This window comes from Rhincodon typus, chromosome 3 (genome assembly GCF_021869965.1).
Source record: "Rhincodon typus isolate 14 chromosome 3, sRhiTyp1.1, whole genome shotgun sequence".
NCBI lineage: Eukaryota > Metazoa > Chordata > Chondrichthyes > Orectolobiformes > Rhincodontidae > Rhincodon > Rhincodon typus.
This window is the reverse complement of record NC_063334.1, coordinates 40,227,882-40,246,357: the sequence shown is the minus strand read 5'-3', so window position 1 is coordinate 40,246,357 and position 18,476 is coordinate 40,227,882. Positions and strand designations below refer to the sequence as shown.

The window sequence follows — 18,476 nt, the reverse complement described above, 5'->3', positions numbered from 1 at the left end:
CTGTTCATTCAAATGAAAATTAGTTAAGTCTTCAGAAGATTTACATTTGGAGTATGTAGAAGATTAATATATGATACAGCATGTTGGTAAGTAAACCATTCTTCTTCTTACCACTTCTCACATCTAGTGGCTTATGAGGCAGATGTCTGGTTCCAGAGCTAGATTTGCCTGGAAAGGTTACTAGCCTAATGCCAGAAGGGCAGCACTTCACACTAAGCATGATAAAGCAGGAGATTCGACTGCTCATTTCTCCTTCCATAGACGTATCAGAAGCATTTGTTGGAAGATACTCAATATTTTTTGCCATCTTAAATGAAATACAATGTGGATAGATAGTAGTCCACTTTGGTAGCAAAAACAGGAAGACAGATTATTATCTGAATGGTTATTGACTCTACTACCCTCTGGGCACTTAGAGTGGGTAATAAATGCCTTAGTGACACCCAAATTTCATGAATAAATAATTAAAAACCGCACACCTGTTAACAAAAATTATGTGTGAGAGCAAGTAAAAATTCTCCTCTGGTCCTCACACAGGTGAAAAGCATGTTTGCACCCAAGGCTTTCTGACCCGCAAAAATACTATACGTCAGTGCGTGGTTGGGAAGGCAGAAATAAATCGTCTCTCCAGCAAAAATATGCTAAGTTCAACACATATATCCCAATTCTCACCTCCACTGTGAAATGAAAGTCCACCCCCAGGTCTTCGATGTGGAACTTGAGGCTCCTTCCCAAAACTCTCCATCACTGGGATTCCTAGTATTATTTTTGGGTCTATTGTTGAGTAATTTGTAGGAATTGCTTGCTGCGATTAGTCAACCATTCCATTGTTGAGAAAGAACCAGAATAATAGAAGGTGAACTAAATGCACCTTGAATAAAACAGGACCTATGAATGCTGGGAATCTGAAACAAAACAGAAATTGCAGGAGAAAATCAGCTCATCTGGTAGTATCTGTCAAGAGAACGCAGAGTTAACATTTCAAGACCGGTGATGCTACTTCAGGACCACACTTTGTTCCTGTTTTATAATAAATTCCTGTCTTCCATTGTGGCAGGCATAACATTTGAGCATGATCGGGTCTCCATCTGACTCCTGCACATGGTCACTTCCAGCACGCAGGAACGTCAGCACTTAGTTTTTCCTCTTGATCTCTAGATGTTACAGCCATTTGCTTCCGTACCATTGTCTCATCAGAGGGCAGGTAATTAATCCACAGAAAAAAGATCAAACCTACATCAATAAGTCAGTAATTGATAAATATTTGAAGCAGAAAAAGAGGGCAGGGCTGAATTGCTTCAACCAAAGGTTATCACTGGCACAGTGGTTGAATAGTCTCATTTAATTATAAAAAATGATTTTATCACACCACACACTGGTTGTGTTACAAAGGTTTTCTGGAGCTCCATGTATTCTGTCATTATAAAATGATGGCCGTTATAAAACATTGCCAACAGCGCTCGATAATAAGTAAAACTGAGATGTACACATAAGCCAAAGAGACATTGCTTCAAGATAATGCATAATAGGTTTTATTGATGCTATCAAAAGGATTTTGAATGACAATTAAGAAGGAGATTTACAAAATAGCAGCAATTGTAAAAGCAACAATTATGATTAAATAGTCCTTCGGAAGCTGGACATGAATTCTGGAATTTCTGTTAGAATGCCAATAAACCAGTTCATGAAAATTCCTTCTCTATTTCTGCATGCTCTCTACCTCCTTTTGACAATATACTTGCCTGCCAGTCATTGGTGTCATTAGCAAAGATAGCGACCATGCATTTGGCCCCTTCAACCAAATAATTAACACAGATTATAAGTAGGTGTAGCCCAAGCAATGATCCCTGTCGCAGTCCACTGGTTACATCTTGCCAACTTGAAAGAATCTCATGTATTCGTACTGTCTGCTCCTGTTAACCTGTCATTTATTCATGCTGATATCTTAACCCCTATACCATGACCTCCTATATTTTGTGTAGCAATCTTTGACATGGCACCTTATCAAATACCTTTCAGTGCTCATTCATTGTCCTTGATAATGTAAGTAGCTGAGACCTATGCTCCAAGTCTTTGGAAAGTGGACAGACTCAGTCCAGTGCACCACCATGGCCCACTGTTAGAACTGTACAGTTCCTCTTTGGGTATTCGAACAAGGTTTGTGACTGTCCAGGGCATTTTCAAAATTTTTCTTCTTTCTGCCCATGTATTTTCCACCCCTATATGCTCTCAATTAGTATTCTAATTAGCTGAATCAGTTGAGGCTATGCTGCAACAGACATGGTGGCTGAATGTTTTGCTACACCAAACTATTGGTGACCCCATGACACACCAGAATATCGAGATTGACAGGTTTTTCTCTAAGCTTCCATGTTGAAGGCTTTTTTATTTAATTGATTTGACAAGCGGGTTAGAAAATTAATGTATTGTTGAGCTGGTGCACCACTTCAATTCTGTTCTCTGCCAGACTTTGCTAGATTTGGCAGCTTGAACAAAGGAGTAATTGCCAATTTTTCTGTTTATTCTGAGCATTCTGTTTACAACCTGGGTTAAATTTTTCTACATTGCATATCAGTGAACACAGAACATCCAAGCATTAGATACATGTCTCATTTATGGGGCACGATTTTCAGTCCTGTACTATGAAGGGTGAAAATTTACCCACACATGAAAACAAAAATAAATTTCATTCAACTGTGGCTCACTCAGTTCCACTCACCTCTGAGTCAGAAGGTTGCAAATTCAAGTCCTATTCCAGGACTTGAGCTTTAAAAAAAGGATAGTATTGAGTGAATGAGATGTCCCATTTCACATGAGATGCAAAATCAGTGATTGTAAAGGATTGTAAAGGCACCATTTGTAAGATGAACATGAAAATCATTCCCAATGGCCTGAACAATACTTGCTCTTCAGCCAATTTCTCTGCAGCAGATTTTTTTTATTCATCCATGGGATGTGGGCATCAGTGTTCGGGCTTTTCTTTCCTACATCCCATGGATAAATAAAAAATATCTGCTGCAGAGAAGTTGATTGAAGAGCAAGTATTGTTCAGGCCATTGGGAATGATTTTCATATTCATCTTCAAACAGTGACTTTACAATCCTTTACACCTACCTGTTTGACACCTCATATGAGAGAGGGCATCTCATTCATTCAGTCCCAATCTGCACTTTCCTTCGGGAAGTTGGTCGTGAGCTAACTTCTTGAACTGCTGCAGTCTAATTGGTGTCAAGATACCCAAAATGCCATGAGGACAAGAGTTCTGAGATATTGACCCAGTGACGCTGAGGAAATGGCAATATGTTTTCAAGTCAGATGATGAGTAGCAACATAGGGAACATGCAGGTGGTAATATTTCCATGTATCTGCTGCCCTTGTCCTTTTAGATGGTATAGTGGTCAAGGGCTTGGAAGGTGCTGTCTAAGGATCTTTGGTGAATTTCTGCAGTGCATCTTGTACAGGGTACACACTGCTCCTAATGAGTATTGGTGGTGCAGAAAGTGAGTTTTTCTCCATGCGATGCCAGTGAAGTGGACTGCTTTGTCCTTGATATGACAAGCTTCGTGTTTGTTGTTAGAGGTACACTCATCCAGCCAAATGGGGTGTATTCCATCACGTGTGCCTTGTAATGGTTGACTCTGAGAAATCTGAAAATGAGTTATTTGCTGCAGGATTCCTATCCTCTGACCTGTTTATTTAGCCATAAATACTATGGCTAGTCCAGTTCAGTTTCTGGACAATGGTAATTTCCACATTGTTGTTATTGGTAACAATGTTGAATATCGAGGGGCAATAGTTAGATTCTCCCTTGTTGGAGATGATCATTGCCTGACATTGGAAAGGTGTGAATGTTACTTGTCGCTTGTCAGCCCAAACGTGGATTGTCTGGTCATTGTTGCTGTGGGAGCTTGATGTGCACAAATTGACTGCTGTGTTTCCTGGACCACAACAGTGATTGCACTGCAGATGTGATTCACTGGCTGTAAAATACTTTGGGATGATCTGTGGTGATGAAAACTGTGAAAGAAATGCAAGTCTTATTTTCCTTCCTACCAGTTTCCTTTTGTGTTGTAACAGCCTTAATGTACTCTGGGATGAATTTATAACATCCAAAAAATTTTTGCTTGCAGAAACAAAGTATTAAATCTCAAATCCAATCCCAACCTGCTGATTTTGCAGATTTAACAGAAGTGCGATATTGGTCCAGCACCACTGTTCTAGTTTCAAAATATGATTTCATCCTTTTAATTTCACTCTATTGTTAAGTCTTTCCCTAATATTTAATATCACAGGAATATCAAACAAAATAAACAGCTTGAACCATTGTTTTTATTGCAATTAAAACAATTTTTGTGGGGTTGGTGAGCTCATGCACATAGTATCAAAGCCATCAAATTCATACAAAAATTTGCTTTAATCGCAAACATAGAGAAATTTCTTCCCCTCTGACAGTTTAACATGATACAGTATTTGTATTTATTGAACATGTAAGCATTGGAACTTTAAATTGTGTTCCAAATTACAATGATGGATAATGCTGTCTATAGTTTTTTATTCACTGGGGACTGGTTCAAGGCAGTGCAAATTTTAAGGATTGAGATGTGCAATTGTTGAGTTAGAAGGCCCATATTTTTATTTTGTACCAACCTAATTTGTCGTTGGCATTAAACTGAAATTTACAGTATAAATTCTGAAGTTGCCAGCTTTAAGCAGTTTTAACAAGTCTCCCAGCGAAATAGCAGCTTATTTGAAAACTAGTTGAAACTAGGTTAAGTAGGTCTGATAGACATTTGGGTTTGGGAGAATAGAAAACCAGTCAATTTAATGCAATTTAGCACTTGAGTGAGAGAATAGAGTGCTGGAATTAAGTTATTAAGGGAGTTCAGAGGAGGAAGGGAAAGTGATATTCTGTTAAGAAGAATCCGGTGCTTTTAAACAAACAATTTTTTTTTAAACAATGCATGAGTTAACAAAGCAAACAGTCGGTACTTTCCATCCAGAATTGACATAACAAAGAACAAATAACAGTTCAGCAAAGGAGCAGGCCCTTCAGCCCTACCAAGATTACACTGACACGTACTGACTTTCTAAACTAAAATCCTTTTGTCTCATGCTGTCCATATCCCTCCATTCTCTGTCTATTTATATATCTGCCATGATGTCCCTTAAACGTATCCAGCTCCACCACCACCTCTAGAAGTGCATTCCAGGCACTTACCACCCTCCTTCCTTGCACATACCCTTTAAACTTAATCCTTTTTACCTTAAACCTATGTTCCCTAGTAATTAACATTTCTGCCCTGGGAAAACGACTGACTATCCATTCTATCCATGCCTGTCATAATTATGTAAGCTTCTATAGGGTTGGCTGTCATCCTTTGATGTTCAAGTGAAAACAAATCAAGTTTCTCCTCAAAGCTAATACCCTCCAAACCAGGTAACATCCTCATAGCCTGTTTCTGCATCCTCTCCAAAACCTGCACATCCTTCTGCTAGTGTGGCAACCAGAACTGTACTCAATATTCCAAATGTGGCTGAACTAAAGTTCTATACAGCTGCAACATTACTTGGCTAGTTTTTATACTTTGTGCCCTGACTGATGAAGGCAAGCGTGCTAAATGCTTTCTTGACCACCTTATCCACTTGTGTTACCACTTTCAGGGAACTGTGGATCTTTAGGCCTAGATACATCTGTATGTTGATGCTACCAAGGGTTCTGTCGTATTCTGCCAAGGGGAGGTGTCAGCCTAGTGGTAATATCGCTGGATTGTTAATCCAGAGACACAGGTAATGGTCAGGGGCCCTGGATTCAAATACCAACACGGCAGATGGCAGAATCTGAGTTCAATAAAAAAAAATCTGGAACTAAGAATCTAATGACAATCATGAATCTCTTGATTGTTGGAAAAACTTACTAATGTCCTTTAGGGATGGGAACTGCTATCCTTACCTGGTCTGGACTGCCATCCTACCTAGTTGACGTTTAACGATGGGCGATAAATGCTGGCCTAGCCAGGGATGCCCTTACCTGGTGAATGAATAAAACAAAAAATTACCATATACATCTCTCCTGCAATAGATTTCCTACACTTCAAATTTGTCGGGATTAAATTCCATCTGTCATTTCTGTCTATATCCTGTTTAATCCTCTGGCAATCCTCCTCACCATCCACAGCTCCCTGAATCTTTGTGTTATCAGCAAACTTACTCAATAGACCACCTACATTCTCCTCCAAATATTGATGTATATATTACAAACAATATGTGTTTCAGCACTGATCTTGTGGGACACCATTGGTCACAGATTTCCAATCTGAAAAACACCCTTCCACCCCTACTCTGTCTTCTATGAATATGCTAGTTCTGTATCCATCTTACCAGCTCACTGTCAATCCCATGTGACTATACATTTTGTATCAGCCTGCCATGAGTGTCCTTGTCAAAGGCCTTGCTAAAGTCCATATAGACAACATCTACCACTCTGCCCTCAGCTTTGTTATTTCCTCAAAAAACTCAATCAAATTTGTGAATCACCACCTTCCCCACACAAAGCCATGCTGCCTATTGCTAATAAGTGTGTGTTTTTCCAAATGTGGGTAAATCATATTCCTAAAAATTTTTTTCCAGGATTGTCCCCACCACTGATGTAAGGCTCATCAGCCTGTAATTTCCAAGATTATTCCTGGTGTTGTTAAACACAGGAACAATGTTGGCTATTCTCCTGTCCTCTGTTACTATTGTGCATTGGTGTTAGAGGAATAGAATAGTAAAGAGGTGGTGGATTGTGCCAGTTGAGTGGACTGCTCTCTCCTGGATGATATCAAATTGTTTGAGTGTTGTTTGAGCTGCACTCATCCAGTTATTTCTCAAAGCAATGAAGAACTTGCATTTGTTTATACTGTTTCACGCTTTCTTATTATGGCAAAGAGTTTTACACCAAATTAATTACCTTCGCGTGCAGGTGCCAATTTGCACGTGATGGGGTCCCACAATCTGCAGTCAAATAATTGACCAGATAATCTATGTTTAGTGGTATTGGTTGAGAGATAAATGTTGGCGAGGACACAGGGAGAAGTCCCCATGTGTAACGTTTAGCTGATTGTACATAGGTTTAACATTTCATCTGAAGGATAACAGCTCCATTAGTTCAGGAGTCTCTCCATGTTGAAGTGTGCTCAACTCTCTGAACTGATGCTTGAAACCATAATCTTCTAAACCAGACTTGACTTATGTGCCACTCAGCAGCACAGGCATTGTGATAATTTCTGAAGATTGTGGTGGTGTCTGTGATTTGGACAATTTGTATATTAAAAGCACTTTACCCAACCCTCTTGCTGCTGAGGTGGACAACGAGACACAGAATTTGGCTTGCAATTCCACTCATTTTTATTAAGAAAATATTCCTTATTAAAAAAAATCATGTAAGCATTTCCGAAATTCTCACAGTATTTACTCTTTACCTGACTCTTTCGGTCTGAGAAAGAATATTACCCAAAATGATCTACAGGTTTGAGTTAGGCTGCTGGAATCTCCTTCCTCTCTAATGTAGGGCTGGTTCTTTTCCTCAAATGTGGATGTCACAGGTCAGTGAGGATTTTCTCCTGGGTCCTTTTGGGTTACCACACAGTCTTCCACCATGAGTCTTGCTGCTAGTGTTTGCTGAGGGGGTGGCTTTCAAGTGCGTATTTTTGCCCCCTTCACACCAGACCTTCCTGAATGTTCTGGGACCTTTAGCTAATGGGATCATGAGTGGAGTTGAAAACATCCAATGGGGTTGTGGTAACACTCTTCACTATTACCCTGCCAGGGAGATGTAAAGTGTACATCCTCAGGCACTGGCTGGAAATCAAGGTGCTCAGAAGTCTGATTGTAACTTCTCCCTCAGGCTGGTTGTAGCTTGTTCCCCGTGAACCATTGTGACCGCTTTGACCTTGGTTTCTACTATTCTCTGTAGCTGATAAGTGCAGGCTGTTGTATAATTTAGTTTGATCAATTTTCTGTCAAGCCAGGTTTCTCCAACTGTGGGTCAGTTTAGAATGCCCAGCACTGGGGCCATGTTTGCTTTACCATAGTCGTCTTAGGACTTGTAAAGTTAATGGTCTCCAAACCTGGTCAACTTAATTGTGGGAAAAGGAATGCCATAGTTCCACTATTTTCATGGAGTCAGATTTAGCTTTTATTAAGTCTCATTATTCTTTCTTGGTTTAGAGTCCAGACATCCATTTGACTGCTTAAACAGCCAAGCCCCAAAAAATTGCTTGATTGACAAGGAGGATATCAGGTAAAGCAATGAGCTGAGAGCTGCCAGTCCTGCCCTTCTCTCATAACAAGTTTCTGTGATGGTTACAACATTGTAGTTCCATGTAGTAATTCAAGCTCTAAGCTTATCTGCCTTACCTTTTATACTCCTTGCATTAAAATTAATACACTTCACACTGCCACTCATGCCATGTTCATTGACTGGGGCCTGCCTGTTCTTCCTATTGAACTTACTCGACTTAATCTCTCCCTTCTTCTCAATCACTCCACATGCTGATGTACTGCTCTTGTTTGAACTCCCCTGCCACATGAGTTTAAACCCTCCCAAGCAAACCTCCCTGTAAGGATATTGGTACCCTCCAGTTTAGGTGAAACCTGTCCCTTTTATTCAGGTCCCTCCTGCCCTGGAAAAGATCCCCATGATGCTGATATCTGAAACCCTCACCCCTACGCCAGCTGGGTAGCTGTGTATTCAACTATAATATCTGGCAACTCAATGTTCCAGCATTCAGATATTTCAGGCGTGATAGAGAAGGGTGTAAAACAGGTGGGGAGTTGCATTACTGACTAAGGAAAATGTCACAGCTGCACTAAGAGAGAACATTGTGGATGGCTTATCCAGTAAGGCCAGGAATAGAACTCAGAAATAAGAAAGATGCAGTCACATTGATGGGGTTATACTATAGGCCTCCCAGTAGCCAGCGGGAAAAAGAGGGAGAAATATGTTGGTAGATCATGGAAAGATGTAAAAGCAATTAGGTATGTTGTAGTAGGTGGTTTTTAACTGCCCCAATATTGATTGGGACTCCCTTTAGTTCAAGGGGCTTACACGGGACAGAATTTTCTCAGTACGTCCAGGAGGGTACCTTGAAACAATATGTAGATAGTCCAACTCGGGAAGGGGCTGTTCTCGACCTTGTATTGAGAAATAAGCCTGGCCTGATGATCAAACTTTCAGTAGGTGTGCTTTTTGGGAATTGTGATCAAAATTCCGTAACTTTTAAAACAGTTATGGATAAAGTTAAGACTGGTCCTCGGGTGAAAGTGCTAAACTGGGATAAAGACTAATTACAGGAGTATTAGGCAGGAACTGAAAAATTAGATTGGGAGCAGTCTCTTGAGGGTAATTTTACATCGAATATATCTTTTAAAGGTCAGTTGATAAGAGTTCAAGACCAGTATGTTCCTGGGAGGATGAAAGACAAGGATGGCAGGATTCAGGAATCCTGGATGACAAGAGGTATTGAAAGTTTAGTCAAAAAGGAAAATGAAGCTTATGTAAGGTTTAGGAAGCTGAAATCAGACAAGGTCATTGAGGAATATAAACAAAGCAGGAAATAAGGAATTAGGAGGGCTGAAAGGGGCCATGAAATGTGCTTGGGAAGTAGAATTAAGAAGAATCCATGGTGTTTGTTACCAATTTGCAGAGCATCTGCACCCTGTGTGGTACAATCAACAGCACCTTTCGGCTTCCTACCGTTTTAACTCCCCCTCCCACCCTCTTGGTAACATGTCCATCCTGGGCTGCCTCCAGTGTCACAATGACGCCACCCACAAACTGGAGGAACAAAACTTCATATTCCACCTCAGCAGCCTACAGCCTGATGACTTCAACATAGAATTCACCAGCTTCAAAATCTCCCCACCACCGGCCTCATCCCATGTCGAACCCTTCCTTTTATCCCTGCCTCCTTGACCTGACACAACCTGTCCATCTTCTTTCCCACCTATCCGCCCCACCCTTCTCACTGACCAATCCCCACCAATCCCTACCTTCATCCACCAATCACCATCCCATCTACCTTCCCCGAGCTCCATCCCTCCTCCTGCTATTTATTTCCGAGCTCCCTTCCCCCTTCCCAGTCCTGATGAAGTGTCCTGACCTGAAACATCGACTTTCCTGCTCCTCTGATGCTGTCTGACCTGCTGTGTTCCTGCAGTTCCACACTGTGTTGTCTCTGACTCCAGCATCTGCAGTTCTTGCTATCTCCCTATTTATTATATATGTTAGGAAGAAGAGAGTAGCTAAGGAAAGGGGAGGTCCACTCAAGGATAAAGGAGGGAATTTACGCATGGAAGAAGCCAGAGGAAGTGGGTGAGGTCTTTAATGAGTACTTCACATTGGTATTCACCAAGGAGAAGGATATGGATGACAATAAGATTAGGGAGGGGTTTGTTGATATTCTAGGGCATGTTGATGTTAAGGAGGAGGAAATGCTGAATGTCTTGAAAAACATTAAAGTACATAAATCGCCAAGACCTGATGGGATCTATCCAAGGATACTGAGGGAGGCAAAGGAAGAGATGGTTGGTGCCTTGACAGAGATCTTTGTGTACTCTTTTGTCACAGATGAGGTCCCAGAAGACTGGAGAATAGCCAGTGTTGATCCTCTGTTAAGAAGGGCAACAGGGATATTCTCAGAAATTATAGGCCAGAGAGCTTGTCTTCAGTGGCAAGGAAATTATTGTAGAAGTTACTTAGAGAAAGAATTTACTCACATCTGTAAAAGAATGGATTTACTTGGGATAGTCAGCATGGGTTTGTGCAGAGGAGGTCTTGTTTGACAAATTTGGTGAGTTTTTTCAGGAAGTGATAAAGATGATTGAGGGTATAGCAGAGGATGTTGTCTGCATGGACTTCAATAAAGCATTTGCCAAGGTTCCTCATGATAGGCAGGTCCATTAAGTCATGATGAGTTGCTAAGTTGGATACAAATTTGGCTTGATCATAAAAGATAGGGTATTTGTGGAGGGCAGTTTTTCTGATTGGAAGTCTGTGACCAGTGATGTTCTGCAAGGATCAGTGCTGGGACCTCTCTTGATTGTAATATATGTATAAATGATTTGGATGAAAATGTAAGTGGTCTGATTAGTAAGTTTGCAGATGACGTGAAAGTTGGTGGAGTTGTGGGCAGTGAGGAAGGTTCTCAAAGTATACAGTAGGATATAGGTCAGTTGGAAAGTTGGGCACAGAAATGGCAGATGGAATTTAATGAAGGCAAGTGTGAGATGATGCATTTTGGGAGGTCAAATGCAAGAGGAAAGTAAATATTGAAGGGAAGGACCCTTAGGAGCATTAACATACAGAAGGATCTTGGAGTGCAAGTCCATAGTTCCCTAAATGTGGCAACACAAGTGGATAAGGAGGTAATGTAGGTGTATGGCATGCTTGCCTCCATCATTCAGGGCACTGAGTATGAGAGTTGGCAAGTCATGTTGCAGCTATATCATTTAGGCCATTTTTGGAGTATTGTGTGCAATTTTGGTCGCCACACTAGAGGAATGATATGGATGCTTTGGAAAGGTTGCAAAAGAGATTTACCAGTATGTTGTCGGGATTGGAGAGTATTAGCCATAAAGAGAGTTTGGACAAATTTAACTTAACAAGGTGTAGAGCTGGATGAACATAGCAGGCCAAGCAGCATCAGAGGAGCAGGAAAGCTGACATTTCGGGTCTGGACCCTTCTTCAGAAATGGGGGAGGGGAAGGGGATTCTGAAATAAATAGAGAGAGGGGGGAGGCGGATGGAAGACGGATAAAGAAGCAGATAGGTGGAGAGGAGACAGACAGGTCAAAGAGGCAGGGATGGAGCCAGTAAAGGTGAGTGTAGGTGGGGAGTTAGGGTGGAGGTTGGTCAGTCCAGGAAGACGGACAGGTCAAGGAGGCGGGGATGAAGCTGGTAGGTAGGAGATAGGGGTAGGGGTTGGGGTTGAGGTGGGAGGAGTGGATAGGTAGGAGGAAGGACGGACAGGTTAGGGAGGTGGGGACGAGCTGGGCTGGTTTTGGGATGCAGTCGGGGGTGGGGAGATTTTGAAGTGAGGAAGGTTCTCAAAGGAAAAGGTAGGATATAGGTCAGTTGGAAAGACTCTTGGACAAATTTAAACTGTTTTCACTAGTGTGTCAGAGACTGAGGGATCATCTGATAGAATGATACCTACGTGTCCTCATGCTGAAGTTAAGCGTGCAGGTAAAGAAGGTAAACTGTATGTTGGCCTTTGTACTGAGAGGATTGAAGTACAGGAACAAGAACATTGCTGCGTGTGTGAGGCCACACCTGGAATATTGTGTGCAGTTAGGTCTCTTTGTCTGAAGAAGGATGCTCTTGCTATAGAGAAGTACAGCAAATGTTTACCAAATTGATTTCTGGGATGTTAGGACTGACATATGAGAGTGAGACAGTTGAGATTGTATTCACTGGAGTTTAGATAAATGAGGGGCCATCTCATAGAGATCTATAAAATTCTAGCAGAATTAGACAGCTTAGACACAGGAAGAATGTTCGCAATGGTGTGGGGAGTCTAGAATGAGGAGTCATAGTTTAAGGATTAAGGGTAAACCTTTTAGGACTGAGATGAGAAATTTCTTCACCCAGAGAGTGGTGAGCCAGTGGAATTCACTACCGCAGAAAGTGGTTGAGGCCAAATCAGTGTGTTTTCAAGGAACGGGTAGATATAGCTCTTGTGGGTAAATGGATTAAATGGTTTGGGGTATTGAGCTTGATCAGCCATGATCATATTGAATAGTAGAATAGACCCGAGGGGTTGAATGGACTACTTCTGCTCTGTCTTGTTTCTTTGTATGTTTCTATGACAAGCTGCAAAAAATGCATATTATAACATGTAATTGTGGATCCCATAGAGAACTATTATATTGATGCAACAGTTACTGGATGATTTTATGCATAGCTTAGACAACTAATAATCATTAGCATTGAGCAGGCTTGATTAGATTACGTTCTTTGATATTACTCACTGGTTCATGATTTTGGAATAGTCCTATAAATGCATAAATCAGTATAACTGTCACATAAACAGAACGAGGAATATAAATATGCAGTGTTGGGAAAAACTGAAGTATTAACATATAGTAATCTATATGCCTGTCAATCTAAGTGGATGCACATAAGTAGATGCCAACCTCTCATTTCTGCCGCTGAAGCATGTTCATTTACTGATGTAATTTTGTGAATAGCTCATTTACATTTTTGCCACTTCCCTGCAATTTTGCCATTCAACACCATTGCCTGGTGTTTGCACCAGCTCTGCTTACTGTTCTACCTTTTGGAGTTCCATAATTAAAGATTAGCTTGCATTGAAAAAACTTGCTTGCATTGAAATCCATTTACCACAATAGTATCCATTCACTGAATCAATCGATATCTCTATGTAATTTGACGATTCCATTGACACTGTTTTATTGCCTCTTGTCTTGGTGTAATGGTAAACTCGGACAGATGGCTTTTTGTCCCATCCCAAAAGTTGTTTATAAATGTGGTGAATGGTTGAATCTCTAACACAGCTCGTGTGGGCCACTGGTGGCCACATCCAGCTAATTAGGTTCCCTGTTTATTGTTATTTATCAATTTATGACACTTGCTGTGCACAAATCAGCTGCTGTGTTTCCTACATTGGAATAGTGACGACACTTCGAAACTAATGAAAAGGTTCCAGAGAATTTTGGGTACCTTTTACACCCTGAAAAATGCAATAATGATGAAATAACAAACTAGCTTGTTAAATAATGTGTTCTTACCACAGCTACATGCTTAAAATGATAGATTTGCATGTCAAATTCACTTGCAATAATGAACAACTACTCTAGGCACAAGGACATAGGTGAGAAATGCTGTTATTCGGACTTGCACACTCGAGTACTTGAGTTCCTCTTGATCCGGAAGTGTTTGCTCACCTGTTTGACAATGAAATTTTAATCATGAGATTTCACGTTACAAAGGCTTGTACTCCAGACTTTATAAAACAAAGTCAGCAGCCAAATCTTAGAGCATACCCTTAACTTGAAATAGAAACAATTTTGTAAGTTGAATATTTTGGTGCTTTTTAAAGAACTAAACGGCCATTATTATTATAAATATAATATTCTGAGGAGCCAATGAAGTCTGAATATGACTTTCATTTCCATTCATGAGGTTTGCCAGGGCTAATTTATAGATGCAAAAATTGCATTTTTCCAGTCCCTTTCACATGTCCTCCATCCATACAACCACAAGTGTATTTCTAAGCAATGTAGTCTCAGAATATGAATGAATCTGTACAGAAGGAAATACTCCTTTCAGACTCTTAAGAAAAAGACACCTGAAAAACAAAGAAGATGTAGACCTTACCAGTGCACAATGCTTTTGACTTTTCCTGTATTTCATTATTTTGTTAAAACTGTTGCTTTTTAAACACCACTAAGAAGTGAAAATAGAACTCAAAATAGAAATAGCATATTGTGTCACTATGTAGGAGTGAAGTTGCCTTTTTGGGATAAAGTTAAAAGTGGAAAATATGATTGTTAGAAACATGGTATCCTGGAAGCAGATGTTTTGTGATAGGACCCTTACTGGTTCGTAAAACATAGCCTTGGACTGAGCTATGATAATGTATCAGTTTGAAGCAAGTTACTTGCTTGCAGCAATGAAAACTGACAGATCCCAGTTACTCTGCATCAGTCTCTGATCACGCAAATCATATCCACCACTGTGCCAGGGATGTTTGCATTTCAGTACTGATTGACGGGACAATTGGTTCTCTGCTCATGTTTAAAAGGCTTTTCAAAAACTTGAAAGTAAACCCAGTATGTTTGTTTAAATAGGAATGCCAGTTTTATGTCTTCAAGCGTACATTATCCAACAATTTTACATCACTGAAAAGTTGAAATCAATGGCAGTAGTGCAAAATGTGAAACAGATCCAAAAGGAAATTGAATGTAATACCGTAAACTTTGAGAGTATACACTGACCTCTATGCAGAACACATGAAACATGAGATTTGTCATGAACCCTAATCTGTGTGGGTTTCCCTTTTATTTTTACAGTGCTGGAGTTGGAAGGACTGGTTGTTTCATTGTAATAGATGCCATGTTGGAGAGAATAAAGCATGAGAAAACTGTAGATATTTATGGTCATGTAACACTAATGAGATCACAGAGGAATTACATGGTTCAGACTGAGGACCAATATATCTTTATTCATGATGCACTGCTTGAAGCAGTGACTTGTGGAAATACCGAAGTGCCAGCCAGGAACCTATACGCGTATATCCAGAAGCTGACACAAGTGGAGCCAGGAGAAAACGTCACAGGAATGGAACTGGAATTCAAGGTAATGTGAAGGAAATTCCAGCTTTCTTTCTGCTATAGCTCAAAAGTTTCAAACAGTTAACCAATTAGAGTAACCAATTGCTAAAGTAACTTCAACAACTCAGTAACTAACACTGTATTGATTATACTTTTGTGCATGTCAAGTACTTCACAACCTCAAAAATTAAAGAAAGGATATCTTATTAACACAGAGAGAAGAGAAGTTATTATTGCAGTGTTATTCAATTCAGAACAACCACCTCAACAAGTATATCTGTATCAATAAATGACAATTGCAATTTTCAGCGGTTTATGAATTGTCTTGATGTTAAATGACAGTGCTGGGAAACACAGTGTTAGTACCATGTGATCTCCGGTAAGGTTTGGTAGTTGTCCCCCACTTCTGCCCCAACAATGTGCATCAGCCATCCTTCACTGACTGGGACTGTTAGCTTTGTCCAGGTTATGTACTGTGGACCTCTGCTCACTTAGTACTTGGTTGATAGTTCTTGTACTTGGTTCAGAAGCATAGGAAGCTTTCCTCCTTCTGGCTTTGACATGTATTTCTTCCTCTGATCCTCAACTGTTATTGATGTCAATTGCAGCAATGTTGAACTCCAGTTTTAGACTGAATGTCATGAAACTGACTTCTACAAAGTACCACTTTCCAAGTCTCGGGCAACTTTAAAACTCATTATTTTTCTTCCCTGCAGCGTCTTGCCAACACGAAAGCCCACACATCAAGATTCATTAGTGCCAACCTTCCATGTAATAAATTCAAGAATCGCCTTGTTAATATTATGCCATACGAATCTACGAGAGTATGTCTACAACCAATCAGAGGAGTTGAGGGCTCAGACTATATTAATGCCAGTTTTATTGATGGTTATAGGTAAGTGGGTATATCAGTGGTCTTGAAATGTGAACCTGTTGTAGGTGACAGACTGTAACTCTTAGTCCTCAGTTGCACTTGTACAACAAAGAATGAAAGTGAATGAAATCAATATTGCCACTATTTTTTTTTTTGGAAATCAACTGGTTATTATTAGTCAACTGATTTGCATTGATCTGGTCCCTTTTGTTCATTTGTTAGGGTGGATGTAACCATACATCAAAAAAATGGCATTTGCTTGTCAGCAATAAATTGTTTTGGTACAGTGTGTAGAATCAAGAACCAGTTATAAAATAATGAATTCCACGATATAAAGGGAAATAAACAATTCCAGGCTGTAACCTTATTTTAAGACTCTGACCTTATTTATAAAGCCTGAGATAACACTGTGCCTTGTAAAGCATCTAATTATTCTCTTCATGATCTAAGCCCGTCATAGAATTTACCAACAATGAACTGCAAATGATTTTGCAAATGCAATAATGATATAACAATAATTATTTTCACATATTAAAGCTTTGGAGTAGTTTATGCCCACACTGATAGTGGCAGCTGCCCCAAATTAAATTAGAAAATATTTTCTAAAGGACAGTGACATCTCAGAGTGTAAAATCTGTCTTTTTCTCTCATGTTTTATTATTATTTTTGAGAAGATTATTACCTGAGAATCACTTCCAGGTAATCAGTATTCTGTACATAAATGTGTTGAATCACTCAGTAAGACTACTGTGTTCTCCACTCCAAAACTTACTTCATTTTATGAAAATATGTCAACTACATGCAGAAGTGCTAAGTAAATAATTTTTTTAAACAATTTCACATCCAGATATCATTGTTCTGTATATATTCAGATTTCTACTTGAGCTTGTTGCTCTGTGATGGTTGCTGGATATCATAACAGTCTTTGTAAATTATTTATTGATTAGTGCGATAGACGAGCAAACATGGGCAAATTCACGAGCTACAGTCAGCCGGGAATGAACGAACAGTAAGATGGCACTAACCTACAATATAACCTCCTTTGTATGAATCATATGCTACATTTTTACAGCCAGTGGAAACAAATCTCAAATATCTTTTAATCCCATGTTTTATAACTGGGAAACATTGCAACATTGACAGAGTTAATCTCACCCCAGTAAAGATGCATTCCCCATCTTATCACGTTAAACAGACCTTTGCAAGCTTTTACTATCCTCCCTGTGAACAAATGTAATAAGGCAGTACTTACTTAATTTGTTTAAAAACATGTTGCGTAGAATAAAGATAATTTGTGCACAATCAGAGATTCAGTGAGATATAATTACTGGTCCTAATTGGATATTAATGACTATAAAGGCAAGGCTGTTTCTTCCTCCCATTTTGCACACCTCACAGAATAAATCTCTCCCCCGCTGGATTCTCTGAAATATAAATGTTATTATGTTCCTCAACAAATGCATAGTAGATCCCAGCTGTGCAAAGAGAGGTAAGTCTGCTAGCAGTTGACTCGTTTGCCATATGTGTAGTTTGATGAAAGGGAGCAACATAGCCACGTGTTACGTTTGGTCTGTTTTACTTACAGGCAGCAGAAAGCATATATAGCCACACAGGGACCCTTAGCAGAGACAACAGAAGATTTCTGGAGAATGCTTTGGGAGCACAACTCTACAATTGTGGTTATGTTGACCAAACTACGAGAAATGGGCAGAGTGAGTACACTTTGGATTGCACACAAACAAATTTGGGTCATGCATTGTGCAAACATCTATCTCAAGTAGTACCATTTAAACTTTAATGCATTGGTGTCAAAATATGTGGTTTAATGTGTTTAATAAGGAAAAGGAAAATGCTTTTGGAATTATATGCTTCTAATTACTCGAAATGCAAAGTAATAGCAGAACATGAATGAAATACTCTGCATTTTAAAAAGGAAATTATACACATGTTAAAAGGAAGTGTTTTAAGCAAGTTCTGAAATGTGTTCTGATGAAAGGCCACTGCCATAACTTTTAAAAATCTTTCCTTTTAAAGTTCTGGGTAACCTTTTGAGCAATTCCAGCACTTTCTAGCTTCAACTACTTGCTGTCCCCTAGACTGAAATCTATAGAAGCTTCAATGATTCCAAATCTCTGCAAAACTTAAATGAAACGTCCTTAAGTGGCTAAATGACTAATTTCACCCTCTGTGACTTCTAGTCAACCACACAGCTTTGATTGTTTTGAGACCTCTGAAGGCACAATAACTTACCAGCACCACTCCAATT

The 18,476-nt window shown here is 39.7% G+C and overlaps 1 protein-coding gene across 5 annotated transcripts in view; it reads left to right on the top strand.

The window, feature by feature from the left end:
* Positions 1-18,476, top strand: part of LOC109939107 (receptor-type tyrosine-protein phosphatase delta) — a 542,862-nt gene that overhangs the window by 508,968 nt on the left and 15,418 nt on the right. For all 5 annotated transcript variants that reach the window (XM_048595070.1, XM_048595069.1, XM_048595071.1 and 2 more), the window contains 3 exons: positions 15,076-15,361; positions 16,053-16,231; positions 17,796-17,922. In XM_048595070.1, the coding sequence (XP_048451027.1) occupies positions 15,076-15,361; positions 16,053-16,231; positions 17,796-17,922 (592 nt within the window). The remainder of the gene's footprint in view (positions 1-15,075; positions 15,362-16,052; positions 16,232-17,795; positions 17,923-18,476) is intronic.